This window comes from Sceloporus undulatus, chromosome 3 (genome assembly GCF_019175285.1).
Source record: "Sceloporus undulatus isolate JIND9_A2432 ecotype Alabama chromosome 3, SceUnd_v1.1, whole genome shotgun sequence".
Taxonomy (NCBI): Eukaryota; Metazoa; Chordata; class Lepidosauria; order Squamata; family Phrynosomatidae; genus Sceloporus; species Sceloporus undulatus.
The window spans coordinates 47,139,741-47,160,394 of record NC_056524.1 but is presented as its reverse complement, the minus strand read 5'-3'; the positions used below and the strand labels follow the sequence as shown (position 1 = coordinate 47,160,394).

At 42.4% G+C, this 20,654-nt stretch overlaps 1 protein-coding gene and 2 non-coding genes across 7 annotated transcripts; 2 read left to right on the top strand and 1 right to left on the bottom strand.

The window, feature by feature from the left end:
* Window positions 1-1,234: 1,234 nt before the first annotated feature.
* On the top strand, window positions 1,235-17,332 carry LOC121926476 (myelin protein zero-like protein 1). 5 transcript variants are annotated; one of them, XM_042459491.1, is made up of 3 exons: window positions 1,235-1,292; window positions 9,107-9,297; window positions 16,916-17,332. In XM_042459491.1, exons 1-3 carry the CDS (start codon window positions 1,259-1,261, stop codon window positions 17,306-17,308), a joined length of 618 nt encoding a protein of 205 aa, XP_042315425.1. In that variant the 5' UTR covers window positions 1,235-1,258; the 3' UTR covers window positions 17,309-17,332. The 5 variants fall into 5 exon arrangements, 4 of the variants coding, with proteins under 4 accessions (XP_042315425.1, XP_042315424.1, XP_042315423.1 ...); XM_042459490.1 differs by lacking the exon at window positions 1,235-1,292 and adding an exon at window positions 4,348-4,455; XM_042459489.1 differs by lacking the exon at window positions 1,235-1,292 and adding an exon at window positions 4,610-4,827.
* TRNAP-CGG lies at window positions 1,301-1,372 on the top strand. Its single transcript has one exon. It is a non-coding gene; the product is annotated as a tRNA-Pro (tRNA).
* Window positions 2,652-2,723, bottom strand: TRNAP-AGG. The gene has a single exon. It is a non-coding gene; the product is annotated as a tRNA-Pro (tRNA).
* Window positions 17,333-20,654: the final 3,322 nt, after the last annotated feature.

Genomic DNA, 20,654 nt, shown 5'->3' with positions numbered 1-20,654 from the left:
TTATTTCTGCAGTGCGGATGCAGCCAGCAGTTGTCTTCACTTGGCTGGTATATACAAATGTGTATACAGAAAGGAAGTGTAAATAGTAAGCTTAACAGACATGAATAAAAAGTACATTCTGTGACGGCACAATTAAAAATGTCTGCTAAATAAGAAGTGACTGTTCAGAAAGGCATTAACTGAAGATCAATAAATCATTTTAGATTTGTCACGTCAATTAACACTAGTAGTGGGGCAAAGAACTACAGTATTGTCTCATATTTAACCCCAAGAAAGAGACATGTTTAACTTATTATTTCAGAATATAGCTATGGGTGAAACATTTCTTGACAGCTTACATTAAATTTACGTTAATGTGCATAATGACATTGTACAAGCCATCAAAGCAGGTTACAAAAACTGTATGCATTCAGTGTTGCAGATGGCATGATGGGGCCTGACAGTGACTGACACAACATTCCAGGGGCAGCCATGTTTGGCCATATAGAGCAAAGTACGACGACAACCAAAATCCACAAAACAACAAGTCTCTTTTATGGAACCGATCAAAATGCACAAAATACAAGTCGCAAGCTTTCAAAGCTCCGCCGGCTTCTTCATCAGGCAAAAAAGATGTTAAAAATCATATAGGAAGAAATAAAAAGCATGAGGATGGTAGTCACAGGCCTGCGTTTTGTCAAGATGCTGTCAGTTCAGGTGTTATTGGAGGGGAATTAATACAGGCAGAGAAAAGCCACATCTTGACACAATGCAAGCATCACTGTTTTGTGTATTTTTTGTTGTTATTATAGAACATTTGGAGAGGAGGGAACATGTGTTACAAGTGCTGTCCCTCTCAAGTTGCATCCACTACACTGCAGAAATAATCTGGATTGACACCACTTTTAAATGCCATGGTGGCTCAATCCTATTCTGGGATTCCCTCAACAAACTACAACTCCCAGAATTCCATAGCATTGAGCCATGATGACACTTTTGTGTCAAACTGGATTATTTCTGCAGTGTGGATGCAGCCTGAGATGGAATGGGGGGATTTTATGTAAATCATAATTTTGTGTCAAGGAAAACAGCCCTAGAAAGGAATGGATTTACTCTGGAAGCTGGCAACCAAACTAGAAGGAATCAAAGGGAAAAGAATTCCCCCTTGTTCATTGCGAAGTGGTATCTCCCTGTGCCCTTAAGAGCATCACCGAGACTGTGGACGGAACCATTTTGCAAGGCAGAAGGGGTGTCTGTTCCAGCTTTGCAATGGGGCGGGATGAGCGTGAAGGAGTCAGCTGAGGAAGAACAACGTAAGAGCGGCTCGTTGGTCTAGGGGTATGATTCTCGCTTCGGGTGCGAGAGGTCCCGGGTTCAAATCCCGGACGAGCCCCAAAAAATGGAGGGATTAGTAATTGGTCACCCCTCCCTATTTTGGGGGACCTGGATTACTTTTATGCTCCATTCCTCAGCTCTTTATGGGGAAGGAAGGAGGCGTTCAGGGGAGAGAAGGCAATGCCTGGCACTTTGCCCAAGAAGGGAGCAATGGGGCAAAACTGCTGCTGGCTGATAGGTAGACCAGACATGTCCTCTTTTTCCAGGACCTGTCCTCCATTCCAACCTTCTGTCCAGAAGGAATTCCAAGATGTCCCCCATTTTGAGCATGGTTAAAAAGCATGCATTTGCATTCCTATGAGGGTGACCAAACGTCCTCTTTTTCCAGGACGTGTCCTCCATTCCAGCCTTTTGTCCAGGAGGAGGAATTGCAAAATGTCCTCCATTTTGAGCATTACCTAAGAAGCATGCATTTACATTCCTATGAGGGTGACCTCCTTTTCCTGGACGTGTCCTCTATCCCAGCCTTCTGTTCCAGGAGTTGTTCCAAGAGGCCCTCCATTTTTAGCATGACCTAAGAAGCATGGATTTACATTTCCAGGAATGCATTTGACTTTTATTGGGTCAGGTCCTCCATTTTGCTTGAACGTCCTCCATTTTGCACTTCCTGGTCCTCCTCCTTTGCAGTCATGAGGACATCTCACTTGCTGGGTATTAAACACCCTCCGGAGCTGAGTCTGAAGAGGAGGAAAAGAAAACCCCTCTAAAAATAGTCAAGGAAAAAGGAAAGGAAAGGCACAGCCATTACTGTATTACTATTACTATTGGCATTGAAGGCAGGATAAAGGAAGCTCAGATCCCTCTTTGATGTCCCTCTGCAGACAGACTGCATTTATTACCTTGCATTTTCTTCTACTCTGCATACTGTTTGGGTATTAGAGGTGATTGCAGGCAGAATAAGAGGAAGAAGAAGGTTCATAGACAGAAAGAAACCTCCTCCTCCTTGGATCATTGCAAAAGGCAACAATATATGTATGTATGTATATATATATATATATATATATATATATATCATAATATATATGATTTAGGTGTATATATTACATATATATATATATCAATACATACGATATATATATATATACACACACACACATTTCTAAATCATTATATATATATATATATATATATATATAAATAAGTGATGTGCACTTGCATAACAATCCGTACTAATAAAACGTACAGCACATTCATCAAAATGATTTGGGGGGGAAGCCAGCTGTAACGATGACATAACTTTTATTCTTGGTTTAGTATTGAAAAGGAAGGGAAAAAACGGGCTCGTCCGGGATTTGAACCCGGGACCTCTCGCACCCTAAGCGAGAATCATACCCCTAGACCAACGAGCCGCTGCGAAGGAAGCAATCTCGATCTTGCAGAGGAAATTGATTTGTTTGCCTTTTTTTTTTTTAATGCTAGAGAGGAGTAGATCTTTTTTCCCTCGAAACTTCCTTTCTCTTGCTTCCCGGATACTGACCTCCTTGGAGCCATATTTCAACATTTAAACAGCCCCCCCCTCACTCTTGCAGGATACTGATGATGATGTAAGTCTCTTTGCATAAAGATCCCTGGAGGATGTGTGCAGAGAAAAACAGACAAGTGGGTGAAGGAGATAAGCCTGCCTTAACAGCTGCCCTAAGCAGGCTAATATATATTTTCACACACAAACACACACACATATGTATATGTGTGTGTATGCATACATGAATATATATATATATGTATATACACACACATATGTGTGTGCGTGTATACATATATACGTACTGTATCTGTATATATGTGCATGTGCATAATGTACTTACATATCCATATTAAATATCCATATACTGTATGTGTGTGTCTACACATGTATGCACACACACACATATATGTACTGTATATACACACACGTGTGTGTATATGTACTTAATATGTATGTCTATAACATATACATGTGTATATATACATAAGTATACATACATATATATGTGTGTGTATATTTATGCATACATATATATGTATGTGTATATATATGTGTGTGTGTATCCATATTAAATATCCATATATGTGTGTGTGTATATATACATGCGCATACGCATGCGTGCACACAAAGACACACAGATACTGTACTGTACTTATAAAATCTGGCTCCAAAATAAAAACTCTTTAAGAAGAGTGGCGATTTGTGAAAGTAGAAATGGGGGGAAATCACTGGAATGCATTTTTGAAGAGCTTTCAAGTGGTTTTTATCAGGTTAAAAAAATCAGTTCATTTGAGGTGTGGTGCTGGACAAGAGCGCTGAAGACAACATGGATGGTCAGAATGACAAACAAATGGGTCCTTGATCAGATCAAGCCTGAAATCTCCCTGGAAGCCAAGAGGACCAAACTGAGGCTGTCATATTTGGACCGTATCATGATGAGAAATGACTCATTGGAAAAGGCAATAATGCTAGGCATTAGGAAAGGCAATAATGTACAGTATATACTAAAGTATTCACTGTTTCTTTGCTTGAAAAATGAGTATGATGGGTAGGACATTTGGTCACCCTGTAAATATACCAGAGCCAAGTATTCACTGTTTTACTTGAAAAAAATGGTGACCTTGTAAATATACCAGAGGCAAATATTTGGGCTTTTGTTTTGTTTTTTACTTGAAAAATGTTTATTATAAATATATAATGTTTGTGTGTGTGTGTATAATACATATACATATATACTAGAGCCAAGTATTCATTGTTTCTTTACTTGGAAAAAAATGGGTCTCAGGGTTGGGGCACTTGGTGCCCCTGAGAATTAACAAAATGGCCTCTTGACTGCTTTCCTGTCAGGGCTGAGCCTGGCCCTGCATTTTCCTCAGGGCTCTCTCCCTCCCTCCCTCCTCCAGAACAATGGCTCAGCGATGGGAGTGACGTCACAATGGCCTAGGGGGCGCGTGGAACGCGGCCGCAGGGCGCGAGGGAGGGAGGGAGGCCGCAGGGCCGCCCAGGGAGCGAGCGCGAAATGGCGGCGGCTCTGCAGAGGGCGCGCGCAGGAGGCGGTGCTCCAAGGAAGGGAGGGGCCTCTCTGTGGCTCCTGGCGGCTTTGGCTCTCGGCCCTTGTGAGTCACGTGGGAGGGCATGGAGGGAGGAGCCAGGAGGAGGAGCCTCTCTAACTAGCCTCACTTCACCCTTTGCCTCCTCTCCCTTTGAACCTGAGGTCTCCACTAGGTGGCACTTTCTCTGTCAGGACAAAGGCACACACTCTCAGGGACGCGTCCTCCATTTCAGCCTTCTGTCCACAGAGGATGTCCATCATGTCCTCCATTTTTTGAGGATGACCTGAGAAGCTTGAATTTATCTTTCTATGAGTGTTTTTTTTAGCTTCTGTTTTTTGGTCATGCCCTCCATTTTTCTTGCATTACCTGCAGAGGTCCTCCTTTCCCAGGACGCGTCCTCCATTTCATCCTTCTGTCCAGGAGGATGTCCATCAGGTCCTCCACTTTTGAGCATGACTTGATTTTATCTTTCTATGAGTGTCACTAGCTTCTGTCTGTTTGGCCATGTCCTCCATTTTTCTTGCAAGCCCTACATTTTGCGGTATCTAGTCCTCACTTGCGGTTAGGACATCCAGCCAGGGTGCCAGAGGTCCTCCTTTTCCAGGACATGCCCTCCATTTTTCTGCAACATCTGTCCAGGAGGAATTCCATCAGGTCCTCCATTTAGAGCATTCCCAAACTTTGGCCCTCCACATATTTTGGACTTCAGCTCCCAAAAGCCAGAGCCAGCCAACTTGGTCACTAGCCAGGAATTCTGGGAACTCTGAAATCCAAAAACATCTGGAGGACCCAAGTTTGGAAACCACTGATTTGGAGCATGACCTCCCTTGTGGGTAGGACATCTGGCCAGGGTGGCTAGAGGTCCTCCATTTCAGCCTTAAGTCCAGGAGGAATTCAATCAGGTCCTTCATCATTGAGCATGACCTGAGAAGCATGAATTTATCTTTCTTGCAGTGGTCCCCAAACTGTGCTCTTTAAGGGGATTTGGACTTCAGCTGCCAGAATCCTAGACTATTTTGAAGTCCAAAATCTCTAGAAGCTATATTATTATTATTATTATTATTATTATTATTATTATTATTATTATTATTATTATTATTATTATTAAGCTTTATTTATACAGTGCTGTAAATTTACACAGCACTGTACATATGATCTTTTAATTAATTAATAATTGATTTAATTAATATATACTAGAAACATGCACTCACTATTTTTCACTTGAAAATAGGTATAATGTCAGCTCCCAATCCCACAGTTAGAGCTGTGTTTCAAGGAAGGGAAATGTACAAAACTAGAAACTTTTGAGAACAACAGTCCTAAAGCATCCTAGTACTGTATTATGGATATATTATTCTTCTAACTCAGCTGACACTAGTAGCCTTAGAAATAAATATACTGCTTGATTATAAAGCACCACAGGTAGCAACACGGAATTAAGACTACACCAATTATCCCTCTGAAATGCTATCGCCCTTGTAGATTGCCTTTGGCAATTCTTTAGTGACTCTCCTAGAAAGAACGTAAGAGGGGGGAAATCAGACCAAGGCCCATCTAATCAGCTTTTTATTTCCACTGTGGCCAAGAAGATGCCCATGGGAACGCATACAAGCAGAAAGGTAGCACAGAATCACTCATATGTCCCCAAACACCCATATAACAATAACTCCTTCTGGTGGAGTAATACATAGAAGTCATGGCTAGTAGCAAACAATAGTTCTATCATCCATTAATTTGTCTAATCCCTTCTTAAAGTCGCTTAGGTTGGTGACAATCACTATACTATGTGATAGTGAACTGCATAGCTTAAAGATTCCCTTTTACCTAAATCCAATGGTCAGGCCAAGTTACAGTAGATCCATTGAAAAGGGTCATAAAAAGTCCCCAATCATTCAGTGAAATTTTAGTGGTCAAAATCTGAGACCTGAGAACGATTTCCTGTCTTGTTATAGGAAGCAGGTCCTGGTGCTATTACAGAGGTGATATAACCAGGGGCAGGTGGTGGTAGTGGCATTAAGCATGAAGCGTTAAGCATCAAACACAGTTGCACAAAGTATACTATTTAAAATTTAAAAGCTCATTGACGACTGGCATCCAGTTAGTGGCATATGCAGGCATGAGTCCACCTTACACCTGCATATGTCACATTTTATGAAATCCAGTGTGGTGTAGCGGTTTGAGTGTTGGACTGCAACTCTGGAGACCAGAGTTCGAATCCCCGCTCAGCCATGGAAACCCACTGGGTGGCCTTGGACAAGTCACATGCTCTCAGAGGAAGGCAAAGGCAAACCCTTTCTGAACAAACCTTGCCAAGAAAACCCTGTGATAGGGTTGCTATAAATTGGACACGATTTGAAGGCGCACAGCAACAACGAGATCTTGTATTGGTCACTATAATGGTTGATGTTTTCTTCCAGCCTCTGCAACAAATAAGGTCCCTCCCGTTTACCATTTATCTGTTAATCCCCACCATCACCACCACCATTCTGTCAGTGTGGTGGAGTGTCAGGGCGGGTTGGAGAAACATGACTACTGTATTTCCATAGCCAGAATGATTACATCATCTGCAGACACTTCCAGCATACCTTAGCAAATGGTTAAATTTTGTGTCTAGTTTGGGGACATTGCCAGATTTGTCTACAATGTTTTCCCTCTCTTTCGCCTACAGAATAGCCACAGAGAAGGTGGGTTGGCTAAACAATGAGCTGAAGGAACATTCAGTGGACAAATGTAGCATAGTTCCACATGCAAAACTATTATGGTATGCTATACTATATGGGAGCCCAGCAATTGGGAAATGCATGTGCACACACCTTTGAAGGCAGTACTCTTGCCCCGAAATTCCTCCCCATTACCCTGAGAAATGGATAAGAGGGGCTAGGGCACAAAATCTGTTAAACCTGATAAAACAAATTAGATCACCATCTTGCAGGGGTGCTTTAGGGTGAATATTGTACTGCGGAAAGAATGGGCTGGATAGCTTATGCCTTGGTGTATCCCTTCCAGTTCTTATGATTCTCTCAATTCAGTTGTCTTCATTTGTAGTCAATAGACTATCAAGATTATCTTAAATGATTTAAGTGTTTATCTTCATTTGAATTGTTAGCCTTTCAGCCTAATCAAATGACCAAAGCAGAGGGACAGTTTTTTAAAAGACTGAGAAATGAAGATTTGTTAGGGGAATTGGTCAAAAGTCAGAGAACGTGTGATATGCTTATGCAATGGAGTTTTTGAGATGCTGATGCAAGAAGCCTGCCTGCCTCTGTGGCAGCTGGAGGAGAGAAGTGGGAGGATACAAGCGTAGTGTAAAGATCACACATATTCCGTAATATATGATGCTGAAAATGTCCTTTTTCAACATTCCTTTGCACAGAGGATCATTTTTTCCGTTTTGCTTATAATAAATATAACATGGTGAGATGATTTTGAAAATAACTAGTGAAAGAGAATAAAATGATCCTGTGTGAGATAGCATAATTTTATTACTGAGCTGACTAACTTTTAAATGGGAAATGCATGAGTTCAAACAAACTGGAATCATTTTGAAGAAAAGCTATTTTAAAATATTTATTGGTAGGTTTTTTTGTTTGTTTGTTTGTGAAATGTTAATTTAGACTCATTAGACTTAGTTTAGAACAGAGATCTTTCTTCTTTATTTCAACAAAATGAATTGAACTATAACCAAAAGCTTCTGTCATATGTCTGTGTAGAGATAATATGCACTGAAGTTTTTATCTTGGTACCGTCTTAGTGTAGTTTCAAAACAGATATGTTTCATCAGTTTCTAATCAATGTTCAAAGAAAGTCATTTAAGCTCCTATCTTTAAAACAATTCATTTCAATACTTGCTTAGTTTTAAACTATACTAAATGAAAATTTTATTTCAAGAAATATAACCTATTAATTTTTAAAGCTAATGGTGGTCAGGGAGATCAATAAAATTAGTGTTGGAAGTGTGGCAAACCTGCATACATAATTTTATATACCACTCATGTTCCCCCATACTTGCCTAAAACACCCCAAATGTTATTTTTCCTGATAGGGGAATTATCCCTGCCTCTTGAGCATTGGGGTTGTCATTGTCTGGAAATACTTTATAGTACAGCACTCAGAAATACTGAAGATGCCTGTTGGTGAAAAGATTTCTGGGTAGTTGGACTAGTCATTTCTAGCACAGGATTCTGACAGCCTCTTCAGACTATGAAAAGTTTCAAGCTCTTTTTATCCCATCTAATCCAGCATTTGGTTTGCAGCGATAAGTACCAAAATCCTCCTTTGAAACTTTAAAAGCGAGATAGGAGGGCAACAGGATTTCCTCTGCTTTAGACCACCTGGCTAAATTTCAAAGGTGCTACAAGATCTCTCTATAACTTTAGACTACCTGTTTGTTCAGAAAGATGTTGCCTCTAGGAATGAATGGCCTATTTGAGCTATCATGACTAATTGCAGGGTCTTTCATAACTAAACATGGAATGGAGCTTGCCATTTTTGAAATTCTGCTGGATAAGTGCGGCTGGGGTCCAGGCTGCATCCCGGTTGCACATGCAATAACACCCAGTTTTGAGTTTTCAATCCTGCATCTATATCAGAAGTATTTCTCCATGCAATAATCTCCTATATCAAATTGCTAAATTCCTTTCCAGACACATTGCTTTATGAGTAGCTTTGTCTATCACTGCATTTTTTAAACTATGTAATGTTATTGTTTGGAAAGGGACACAGATGGCATCTTGTTCAATAGAAGATGTTTTAATCATGGATGTGCCCCCACCTACTGAACTCATTGTGAAAGCTGGGACAGATGCAAGGCTTCCGTGCACATTCATATCGTCAGAAGAAATTAGTACGGCAACCTCTGTTACTTGGAGCTTTCAACGGGAGGCATCAACTGCTCGTCCCATGACGGTAAGAGCTGGTGTCTGAGGTAAGGCCAGACATCAGTATGAATTGGTGGCTAATGTGGATGACATTTTAACTATTCCTTATATTTGTCATATGCATGAATATCTTATTCTTAACTGCTGCTTGTCCTGAAATGAGAGCACTCGATGGCCATATCCTGCTTGTCCTCAAATGTATTAAAGAAATTCATTAAAGAACAAACAAAGGTAGACTTTGAGCTGTTGCATTCACCTTTATCTTCTGCTCTTTCCCTTCTTTCTCACTATCACATCTTTGCATATCTCTATCACATCTTTGCATATCTCTGTGGCCTGTGAAATAAATACCTTTTTATTTTTAAAACTCAGTCTAAGACTGGACACCTTACAGGACTAGCTCTACAGTGGGAGACACTATGTTATAGTTGTGCCATCTCTATTTATAATTCTGGATCTAGAGAGTGGCACTGGGAGATTCCCTGTTTAGCTTGTCTTTTCTTTCCACCTAAACCCACCCTTCACTATTCCTTTTCTGTTTCTGTCGACGACACTTCTATTCAACCGGTTCATCAAGCCCGCAGTCTTGGCTTCATTTTTGACTCTTCTCTGTCATTTATTCCCCAGATCCAGGCCACCGCCAAGGCCTGTAGATTCTTTCTCCACAACATTGCCAAGATCCATCCATTCCTCTCAGCCTCTACTGCCAAGACTCTGGTCCATGCCCTAGTGGTTTCGCGACTAGATTATTGTAACCTCCTTCTGACAGGGCTTCCTCTTTCACACCTCCAACCTTTAATCTCTGTCCAGTATGCCCGTAGTTCACATCCGCCTCGCCGCTTTGACCATGTTTCTCCTCTTTTCTCCTCCTTCATTGGCTCCCCTTCCCTTCCGCATCCGGTACAAGTTTTTTATTATTGACTTTCAAAGCCCTCCATGGATTGGCCCCTCCTACTTATCTGACCTCTTTCTCCTTACATTCCTACTCGCACCCTCCCCTCCGCTCTTGTAGTCAAGGTCTCCTGTCATAAGCCCTTATCAATGAGTGTGGAACTGGGGGTTTTGGCGCACTGGGTGGTTCGAATTCGCGTTATTTGTCAAAGTAACCATCATACAAGCATTCGAATGGCCCAATCCGCACTCACGTGAATGTGCGAGCTGCCGAACTGAATGCGTACGGCTCCTCTGCTCTTTTTGGAGCGTGTTGGCCAGTGCGCTGATAAGGGGATTGGCGATATCCCGGATTTTTGCTCTGTTCGATCTCTCAGTGCGAATGGTCTGGTATGAATCCCCAGTCCCTGAACTCCGTCGCAAGACCCCCAGATTCCAATTTTGACTTCCGGTGGGTCTTTCCTCTTGCCGGTTCGAGGGAAGCGGGGGGGGGCGGTTCCAGCGGCCTCCTCCTCATCCTCCCGGCTTGAGAGGCATCCCTGGCTGCATCCCAGGCAGGGAAGAGGCGCGGGGCCGCGTGGAATCGCGGTTCCAGCAGCCTCCTCCCCTCCTCCTCCCGGCTTGGGAGCCAGCCTAGGCTGCCTCTCAAGCCGGAGGAGGAGGAGGAGGCCGCTGGAACGGCGGCGATCGCCGCGATTCTAGCGGCCCTGCGCCTGTTCCTGCCTGGGATGCAGCCCAGGCTGGATCCCAAGCCGGGAGGAAGGAGGAAGCCGCTGGAATCACGGCGACCCCAAGAAAGGCCATCCAGTCCAACCTCCTTCTGCCATGCAGGAACTCTTAATCAAAGCATCCCCATTGACAGATGGCCATCCAGCCTCTTTGACAGCCGCTGGAACTGCTCCTCCCCCCCCCAGAATACATACACACACACTCACACACACCAAAACGCAGAACCGGGCATTGCTAATTTGTTGCAAGGGAAGGTCATGTTTACGTTAAAACCAAGCAGGAATGTAGAGAGGAAACAGTAATGGGCACGTTGTATCGCGATTGTTAATGTGCATGAGCTGGCTCTCCAGCTGTTTACCGGCTGTCATGACGGGACCATCCCCCTTTCACCCCGGAAGCGTTTAAGGTCGCAACCCATGCAGGGCACCACTGAGCATGTGCGAGGCGGCCGATAAATCGGCCAATCCTCATGTTGAGCACCGTGGTGACAAAACATTCTGCACTGAATGCACTTTCGCGCGAATGCGGATTGGCCAATTTGAATCCTGCCAAGCGGAAGGACTCCCAGGTAATGACAGTACATTGCGTTATGACGCGAATTCGAATCGCCCAGTGCAGAAGACCCCCAGTTCCACACTCATCTGATAAGGGCCATAGTGTAGGACTAAACCACTGCCCCCTCCCAATTCATTCATCCTTTCTCGCTTGCTGCCCCTTACTCCTGGAACCCCTTCTTCCACCACATGCACACCTCAATCACTTCTCTACTCAGTTTCAAAACGAGTTAAAGACGAATATTGTTTTAGAGAAGCATTCCCAGAGGTGAGCCCCTCTCTGACCCAGGAAGCCTCCTTTTAAGCATCCATTAAGAAGCCAAGCCCTTCCTCCAGTCCATCTGCCTTGGTCCAGGCCTCGGAGGTGGAGAAGAACTGCTGGACCTGATCCCATTCCCCACCACCACTCCCTTCTCCTTTTGTGTCGTGTCTTCTTAGATTGTAAGCCTGAGGGCAGGGAACCGTCTAACTAAAAGATTGTATGTACAGCGCTGTGTAAATTTACAGCGCTATATAAATAAAGGTTAATTAATAATAAAATAAATAATATAATAAATAATATAATAATAATAGCTGCATGGATATTAAGCTACATGGTACATAGAGTACAGTATCACCCTAGGCCAGGGCTGTTTAATATCGATATGAATCCACTTGGTGAAGTCATGAAGAGTTTTAGAATTATGTGCCATCAGTAAGCAAATGACATTCACTATATTTCATTTTGTCATCATAGTTGGGGCTGTGTTGGTGCTGCACCAGTGGATTGGGTGAGGATTGGGTGAGGGCCATTAAACTAAATGTGAATCTTGATAAGATGGAGACTCTATGGACTGGCAGTTCCTTGGTCCTGGAATTTGATATGTGACTTGTCCTTGATGGAACTGCCCTCTCCACAAGGGAGCAAGTGTGTAGCTTGGGAGTGCTTCTGTTCTACAGTCATTTCTGTCACTGGGAGTCCATTTGGACTCTGTGGCCATGGACCAGATTTACCTAGTGCAGCAGCTAAGGCCTTTCCTGGATAAGGATAACCTGGTCACAGTAATTCATGTGATGCACCCTACACGGGGCTGATCTTACTATGCCACTGCAAGGTACTCTTTGCTGCTGCTTCTGTTGTTATTGTTAATTGTCTTTAAGTCAACTTTGACCTGTGACAACCATACATTTGAGAGACCTCCAAGTCACCCTGTCCTCAGTTGCCCTGCACAGTTTCTGAAGATTCATAGCCATGGCTTCTCTGACTGAGACTATCTATCTGGAACATGGTCTCCCTCTTTTCCTATTGCCCTCTACTTTACCAAGCGTTATAGTTTAGGTGCATTCTTTCTTCTCATTATATGGCTAAAATACAACAACCTCAGTTTAGTCATCTTTGCTTCCAAGGAGAGTTCATTCCTGATCTGCTCTAGGACCCATCCATTGGTCTTTTTATCAGTCCACAGTATTTTATCAGTCCACTCTTATCCAGCATGAGTTTATTCTAAAATGAGTTTATTATTTTCCTATCCGTTTTCTTCACTGTTCAGCTTTCATGGCGATATGTAGAAATGAGAAATACGATAGCATAGACAATCCTAACTTTGGTATTATACATCTTTACATTTCAAGATCTTGTCTAGTTTTTCATAACTGCTCTTCCAAGTCCTAGTCTTCTACTGATTTCTTGATTGCAGTCTCCATGTTCATTGATGATTGAGCCCAAGTGCATTTCTTTCCTCCTGGGGTCCGATGAGTCCCCCTCTCTGGACTCCTCCTTGAGGCTGAGGGGGGAGCCTGTACTTTTTAGCTGGTCCACCCTGGAGGAGCCCCATGAAGTCCTCAGTGGGGTCAACCTCTGGGTTGTTTATCCCCCTCCCAGAGTGGGGTCCAGGGGTCTCCTCTATCTGGGAATGAGCAGGAGGATCCAGGCTGGGGAGGCCTTGAGATGGAGGGGGAGTGCAGTGGAGGGGGGGCTGTGGGACAGGAGGGCTCCTGGGGGGGAGGAGAAGGTGCCCCGCCCCCACGCAAAGAGGGCTACCCCTAGTCAGCTATTCTGGGGTGAAATGCAGGGCATTGCTACCTTGGCTCTTCTCATCCTTTTCATTAATGCCAAGGAGGGAAAAGAGGGAGAGGCAGTGGGAGGATTTTCTCCCAGGGTTGCAGAGGATATGAGCAACCTTGAAGACTAGTCACTTGGGGGCATTTTTCATATGTGGCACAATGCTGTAGCCCTCTGTTGTACCCCACCCCCTTAGTTCCTCCCATGGATGCTGACTGCACCAGCATTGGATCTTTATTTAGAGTTTGGTGACATCACAGTAGCGTCCCAGGACCCCTGTGGCTGTCTGGCTAGTCAGCATGCAGTGGTTATGTCTAGCAGATAAATAAGTGACCAATCTCTAACCATTCTACCTGGGTATCTGCCATCAGGTGATTGCAGCATGTAGGTTGCAGACTGATTGCATCAACACGATTAACACATGATCTTCACTGGAGGTTTTTAAACAGAGGCTGGATGATCATCTGTCGGGGGTGCTTTGATACTGTGTTCCTGTATGGCAGCAGGTTGGACTGGATAGCCCTTGGGGTCTATTCAAACTCTATAATTCTATGATTCTATTATCTTGAACTGTTTTATCTCTTCATCACATACTTTAAATTTATGTAGATCTTCTGTGCTCATGATTTTTGTTTTGTTGCTGTTCAACTATAAACCTGCCTTTGCACTTTTTGCTTTGACTTTCTTCAGTAGTCTTTCCATATCTGTGATATTTTCTGCTAGTATTATGAGTTCAGTCCTGCTTTTCATATGATGTTCTCAGCATACAAATTAAATAGATAGATTGATAAAATACAGCCTTGCCAATTGGAATCCATTCTATTCTGTATTCTAGCCTAACAGTAGCCTCCTTTCCTGAGTACAGGTTACACATCAGGACTATGAAATGTTGTGGCACACCCATTTCCTTAAGTGCTGTCCATAGTTTCTGTAATGTATATAATTAAATGCTTTGCTATAGTCTATAAAGCACGGTCTGATCTTCTTTTGAAACTCCTTAGTACGTTCCATTATCCAGCGTATGTTTGCTGTATGATGCCTAGTACCTCTTCCTTTCTTGAACCTCACTTGGACATCTGGCAGTTCTCGCTCTATATCTGTTAAGAGTCTTTGTTGTAGAATTTTAAGCATCACCTTGCTTGCATGAGAAATTAATGCAATGGTTCTGTAATTACTTCAGTTCCTGGTGTCTCCTTTCTTGGGGAATGGAATATACTCAGTGTTTCCAGTCTATCAGCTATTATTTTGTTTTCCGAGTTTGTTGACATATTTTTGTTAAAACTAGAGAAGATTCTTTCTTTGTAGCTTGTAGTAACTGTATACAATGGACTAATCTTAAAGACTGTGGGCAGTGCACACTGCAAAAGCTAGTTTGTTGGCTGGAACAGCTTATAGAAACAGTATAATACTGCTTTTAAAGTAATTGCACTGGCGGCCAATACATTTCCAGTCTGAATTCAAGGAATTGGTATGGTATGTTTAAATCTGCTGGTGGGGGCTCTCCTGTGTGTGGGAGTGGGAGCAGTAAATAGTAGTGTAGACATCGGAGAGACCTTCCTCTTGGAGGCATGAATGCTGCTGCTATTGATTTTATTTTGGCACCAAGTTAAAACTTGGATTTTTGTTAAAGACGTTCAGGTCTAATGATTTCATCCAAATTTGTATACATACATGGTTTTAGATTACCGTATAAACTCAACTGTAAGTCAACCTCATGTATAAGTCAAGGTCAGATTTGGGGGCCAAAATTATGGATTTTGCCATGACCTGTGGATAGGTCGAGGGTAAAACTTGGAGGCTATCTTAGTGTGCGTATATGTGTGCTTAAGGCAGGAGAGACTCTCACTGAGGCTTTTTGCTTCATCATTTCAGCTGTCGTTTCAGCCAGACGCACGGGTGAGAGAGGGACTCTTAAACAAACAGCAATATCAATCAACCACCCAGGCCCCTTTCTGCCTGACTCCAGAGAGAAATAAACTCTCTGCATGGTATGGGGAAATCTGAAAAAGCTGCTACCTCATTACCATAGTGATCCATAAATAAATTGACATAAAATGTTGAGGTCAATTTTGGGACATAATTTTTTAGACTTTTAGATGAGTATCTATGGTAGTTGGTGAATCTCTCCCAGCAGGTCATTCCACAGTCTAGGGGCAGCTGATGAAAAAGTCCTCTGGGAGACCGTTGCCAGTTCTAGTCCTGGCCATCTGAAGTAAATGTCCCCCAGAGGACCTGGGTGTATGGGGCAGAATATATGGAAGGAAGTAATCCAAACTATGGCTGTATCTGCACTGCAGAAATAATCTGGCTTGACACCATGGCTGAATGCTATGGAATTCTGGGGATTGTACAGTGTGCCCACATCATATGTGGACGCACCATACATGGCTTTCAGCATATGCTGAAAGCCTATAGGGAGCCCATGGGAATGTGCGGGGTGCAAGGGGTGGTGCGCCCCATTGAGAATAATTGGGCTTGCCACCATGCTGCTGTGCCAATGTGCCATGCACGAGACCCCATTATTTTCAATGGGGCTCAAGCATACACGGTTTTTTTACTTGGGGCGGGGGTGGAACAGATCCCCTGCGTAAAAAAAGGGCACACTGTAGTTTGTTGTGGAGCTCTGCTGTTGTGCCACAACAAACTATACTTCCCAGAATTCCATAGGATTGAGACATGAAGTTAAAGCGGCGTCAAACCAGATTATTTCTGCAATGCAGATGCAGCCTATGTAGGGCTTTAAACCAACACTTAGTACTTTTCCAGGAAATTAACTGGAAAATTGTACCAGCAATCAGTCTGGCTGCCATGTTGTGAATTATCTGAAGTTTCGAAACTTGATACAAAGGTAGCCCAAAAGTCCAGCCTTGATGTGACCAGTGCATGCACAACTATCTTTAGGTCTTCTAGGAAGGGGTGCACCCGGCATATCAGCCAAAGAATTCATATGAAGAATTCTATCTTTTAATTTTTTAAATAAAAAGTCACATCTTTTTTCTTAGATCCCCAAATGTGTGATTTTATATATAGATTAGCCATTCTGACTTTACAGATTTTTTCAGGTGGAAACTTAGCAATGCTGTATTGAATATTGAATCCTTTGGCTGCAGTCCTGCATGTATTGAGAACAAGTCTAATTAAACACTTTGAGACTTATATCATCCTAGTAAATATGCATAGTGTTGTGCAGCTACTCAAGAGTGTGCCTTTCTAATTATAGCAAAAAGAAAAACTGGTGGTTTGGTTAGCAACATCTCAAGCTATTCCCTTCTCAGAATGTATGGTCAACATGCAAAAATTTCCAAGCTCCATGTAGAATCCAAGTTGTATGCAGTCAGCTTAACTCTAGGGGATAAGTAGCCATTGTTTTAAAGCAAGAAGGAAAATCAAATGTTTGTGCAAATGTAATGTATTTGTCTTTGTGATTACAGTTTTTCTATTATTCTGATGGGAAGGAATATAGTGGGAAGAATACACAATTCAATGGCCGGAGCAGGTGGGATGGAAACTTCACTATGAGTGATGCATCCATCATAGTAGAAAATGTGCAGCCTACAGACAATGGCACTTACTTCTGTGATGTCAAGAACCCTCCAGACATAGTTGCTGAGCCAGGGCAAGTCAAAGTCAACGTTTTGGAGCCAGAATCACCAATAGGGCATGGAAGATCAGCAACAGCAATCCCTGAAATTGACACTGCCAGTGACACTGCCATAACCAAAACCACAACCTCTGGAAGCATTTCACTTAATGGGGCATCATTTTGGCCACTTGTACTTACATTCTCCTGCATTTTATCATCTTTTCCAAACTATTTGTTCTGAAAATAAAGAACATCTCTTAAAGAAGGTAAAGCGTTTTCTGCTATCATTTCCAGGGTTAACCCACATCACACAGTTCTAGCACTTTAATCGCTATGGTTCCATCCTGTGTAATCCTGGGATTTGCTATAGTGCCTTACTAAATTACAATGCCCACCATTCCAGAGGATGCAAAAGTTAAAGTGTGTGTGTGTGTGTGTGTGTGGAGGGGGGAGTGTAATAGTGCTATAATTATACAATGTGATAGGAAAAATATTTGTGGGGTGAACATTTTCAAAAAAGTCTAGGGGGAAAAACTATAAAAACACAGTAGTTTTATTAGAACAAAATAAAACAATGGAATGTGAGAAGAATAAAAAGATAAAATGTATACAATCCTGCAAACAGACTGACTTGTTTTGGTCTGTGTGCAAAGCTCAAATGTAAATAAAGTGCTGGTTTTACCAATATGTACGAGGCTAGAGAACTGTAAATCCCAAATAATGTACCAAATGTATGGAGGTGTCATACATACAGAGTACTAGTACAGATACAAATAAGGTTCTTAACACCTCCAAGAAGATGAATAGAAGGGATAACAGAGTATGCCCATTACAACTGAGAAATGAACCAACCAAGACCAAACGCATTTCGACTAGGAGTCTTCACCAGTGGTCAGGATTAACTGGTGTAACAGCTTGAAAAATATATATGGAAATGTGTGGAGACATCCACTAATAGTAAGCAAGTATTTGTCCAATATGGAGCTTGTGCGGTACAGAAACTTGGATGTCCCACAGATAGATACAAGCCCTGGAAGAAACACTTCAGCTCTCCCTCTTTTCCCCCCTTCTTCATCAGGAGGGAAGGAGAATGAGATTGGGGAAAGGGGGGGGATAAAAGGACTGGTGGGCTGGCAAGCACGGAAGCAAAGGATCTGACAGACTTTTTCAGCACTGATGTTAGTTGATGAGAGTCTGGACCAAAAGACAGGTGCCCTCCAGCTAAAATTCTGGGACATCTGACTGCAGTTTGCAGGGGATCCAGCACACTGGGAGTGTCTTCCACAAGTGACTATAATGCTGAGTCACCAACCTGCTGTGCTGTTAGAAAACATTATTTTAAAAAATCAAATCATACAAAAATTATTGTATGTCCACTAAGTTTAGGAACAGATAACAGTGTGGAAAAGTAAAGCATTTCCAGACACCGAAACAGTGGAATAGACTGGCAGGATGATCCTCCTTTGCATTTCTGTAAACAGTCTGAATAGGCATCTTTGAGGAGCGCTTTAGTTATGTAAACCTGCAGGGCAAGGGATTGGACTACGTGGCCCTTGCCATGCTGATTCTTTGATTCACCAACCCCAGACCATGATGATAGGCTATATGAGACAGCACACACTGAAGTTTCACAGACTTATAATAATTTTCTGTCATGTGGTTGCACTAGAAAGTGTCAAATCACTGCAACTTCAAATAAGCCTTCCATGTGCTGTATTGTGCTGTCCTTTTGTGAGGAAGAATGCTCTGATAAATGAATTTGGAAAGCTGAAATAATGTTGCTCAGCACAGATGGTTGTTGAATCAAAGACAACATCTCCATATTTCTGCTTGGTATGTATGAACATGTAAATGTGGCTAATATCTACATATTCAGATATGTATACATGTGCATCTGGATTGTGTCTAAGAGAAACATCCTAAAAGCATCTGTATTGTACTTAAAATAAGCACCTCCAGGCCTGGAACTTGGTTTGTGATCCAGAACTGGGAGGAGAAAAGCAAAGGCTGGGTGCCATTGTCTTGGAGGCACTAGTATCTTTTTACCCAGAAGCCCGCATAGTTTGTACAGGCTTCTTGGCATGGGGAAAATCCAGACAGTCAAAAGACATCCTTGTTAGCCAATGGAGGACTTTTCCAAGCAGACATGTAGGTTTCACACAGGTTTGTTTGGAGCATGTAACAACATTCCCTCTGGATCCTCTGCCTCATTCCTGCTTCAGTCTTCTCCCTGTTCACCACACCTCAGTCTATGTGGCATTATTACAAACCTTCCAACAGTTACTCTCTTGTCACAACTTGGACGGTTTTGGCATGGGATTGTATCCAATTTAGGGAAGAAGGGCCTGTGTCCATGATACCCAGTTGGAGATCCCTTTATGGGATCTTAGAGGTGTATGCAATATGAGTCATGCTCAGCTTTGAAGCAGAAGTCACAGCCTCATCCTCAGGTGGCAGAGGATCCACAGAGTGGCTTTCACCTATGGGGTAGCCAATTTCTAACATCTTGGGTTAATCTCAATAAGTGGGCTGGGTTAGTGGAGATCATTGACCGTCAGGCAGGTTGTCCAGTGTTTGGATCTGAGTCTCTCTAGGTCCAAGTCTCTAGAGCTGTAACAAATGTGCGGCTTTTATTTTCTTTGCGAAGAGCCATTTTTCCTGGATTTGTTACTGGATCCCACAGTTTCTAAAATTACAATTGTATGCTTGTTGAAAGCTACTGTGGTACTTTTAATGATTATATGAGCTGCATTTGTATCATCTGATTTCATATGTAATTCACATCATTATACCACGCTGAACAGAAACACTGTATTTTACACTGCTCCACTTGCACACACATGTGTAATATGACCTGCATGCAAAAATGTAATAAATGTAATAAAATAATAAATATTTTAAAATGTAACACACGTCCGCCCAGCTAGAAATGGTGAGACCACATTTTCAGGACCTAGGTGTCACCTCAATAATCACACCCCTGATTTCACCCCAATCCTGATTTGAGCGCAGAACACACATATAAAAAAGCTGGTTTTTCCTAAAATTGCAAAGTAAAAGGTGGGTTTTTCTAAATTGCACTGAAGCCTTAAAAAGCACTATCATTCTGAAAACGGTCACATGTTGTTCCAACAGTACTGGATTTTTTCTTAGTGGAGAACCAGCCCAAGTGTCTTAAAACACAGACATAGGATTTTCCCATTGTTTAACTGCTGAGTACATTGTGTTTCCTTTCCCATCTGTTTAAGAAATGGAGGAATACATAGACAGAAAACATTTCCTCCAGTAGGTTAGCTGTTTAATGCCCCTTCCTCTTTCTGTATCAGTCTGTTGAAAGTCCAAGTTCCCCTTTTGGTTAATTATATTGTCTCTATGTATTACTTAATGGCTATCAAAAAGAAGCCAAGAGCACAATAAAATGCATTCTGCCACACAGCTAAGATACAAAGGGTCCAAGACATGATTTTGGACTATAGGAATTAGTCATTTTCTAAACAATTATGTCAAGGAAGAGGAGATTGGAAAAGGAAATCCATAGCCTTTCCAGAAAATTAACGAGACAGCAAAATGTATGAAATGGGGAAGAA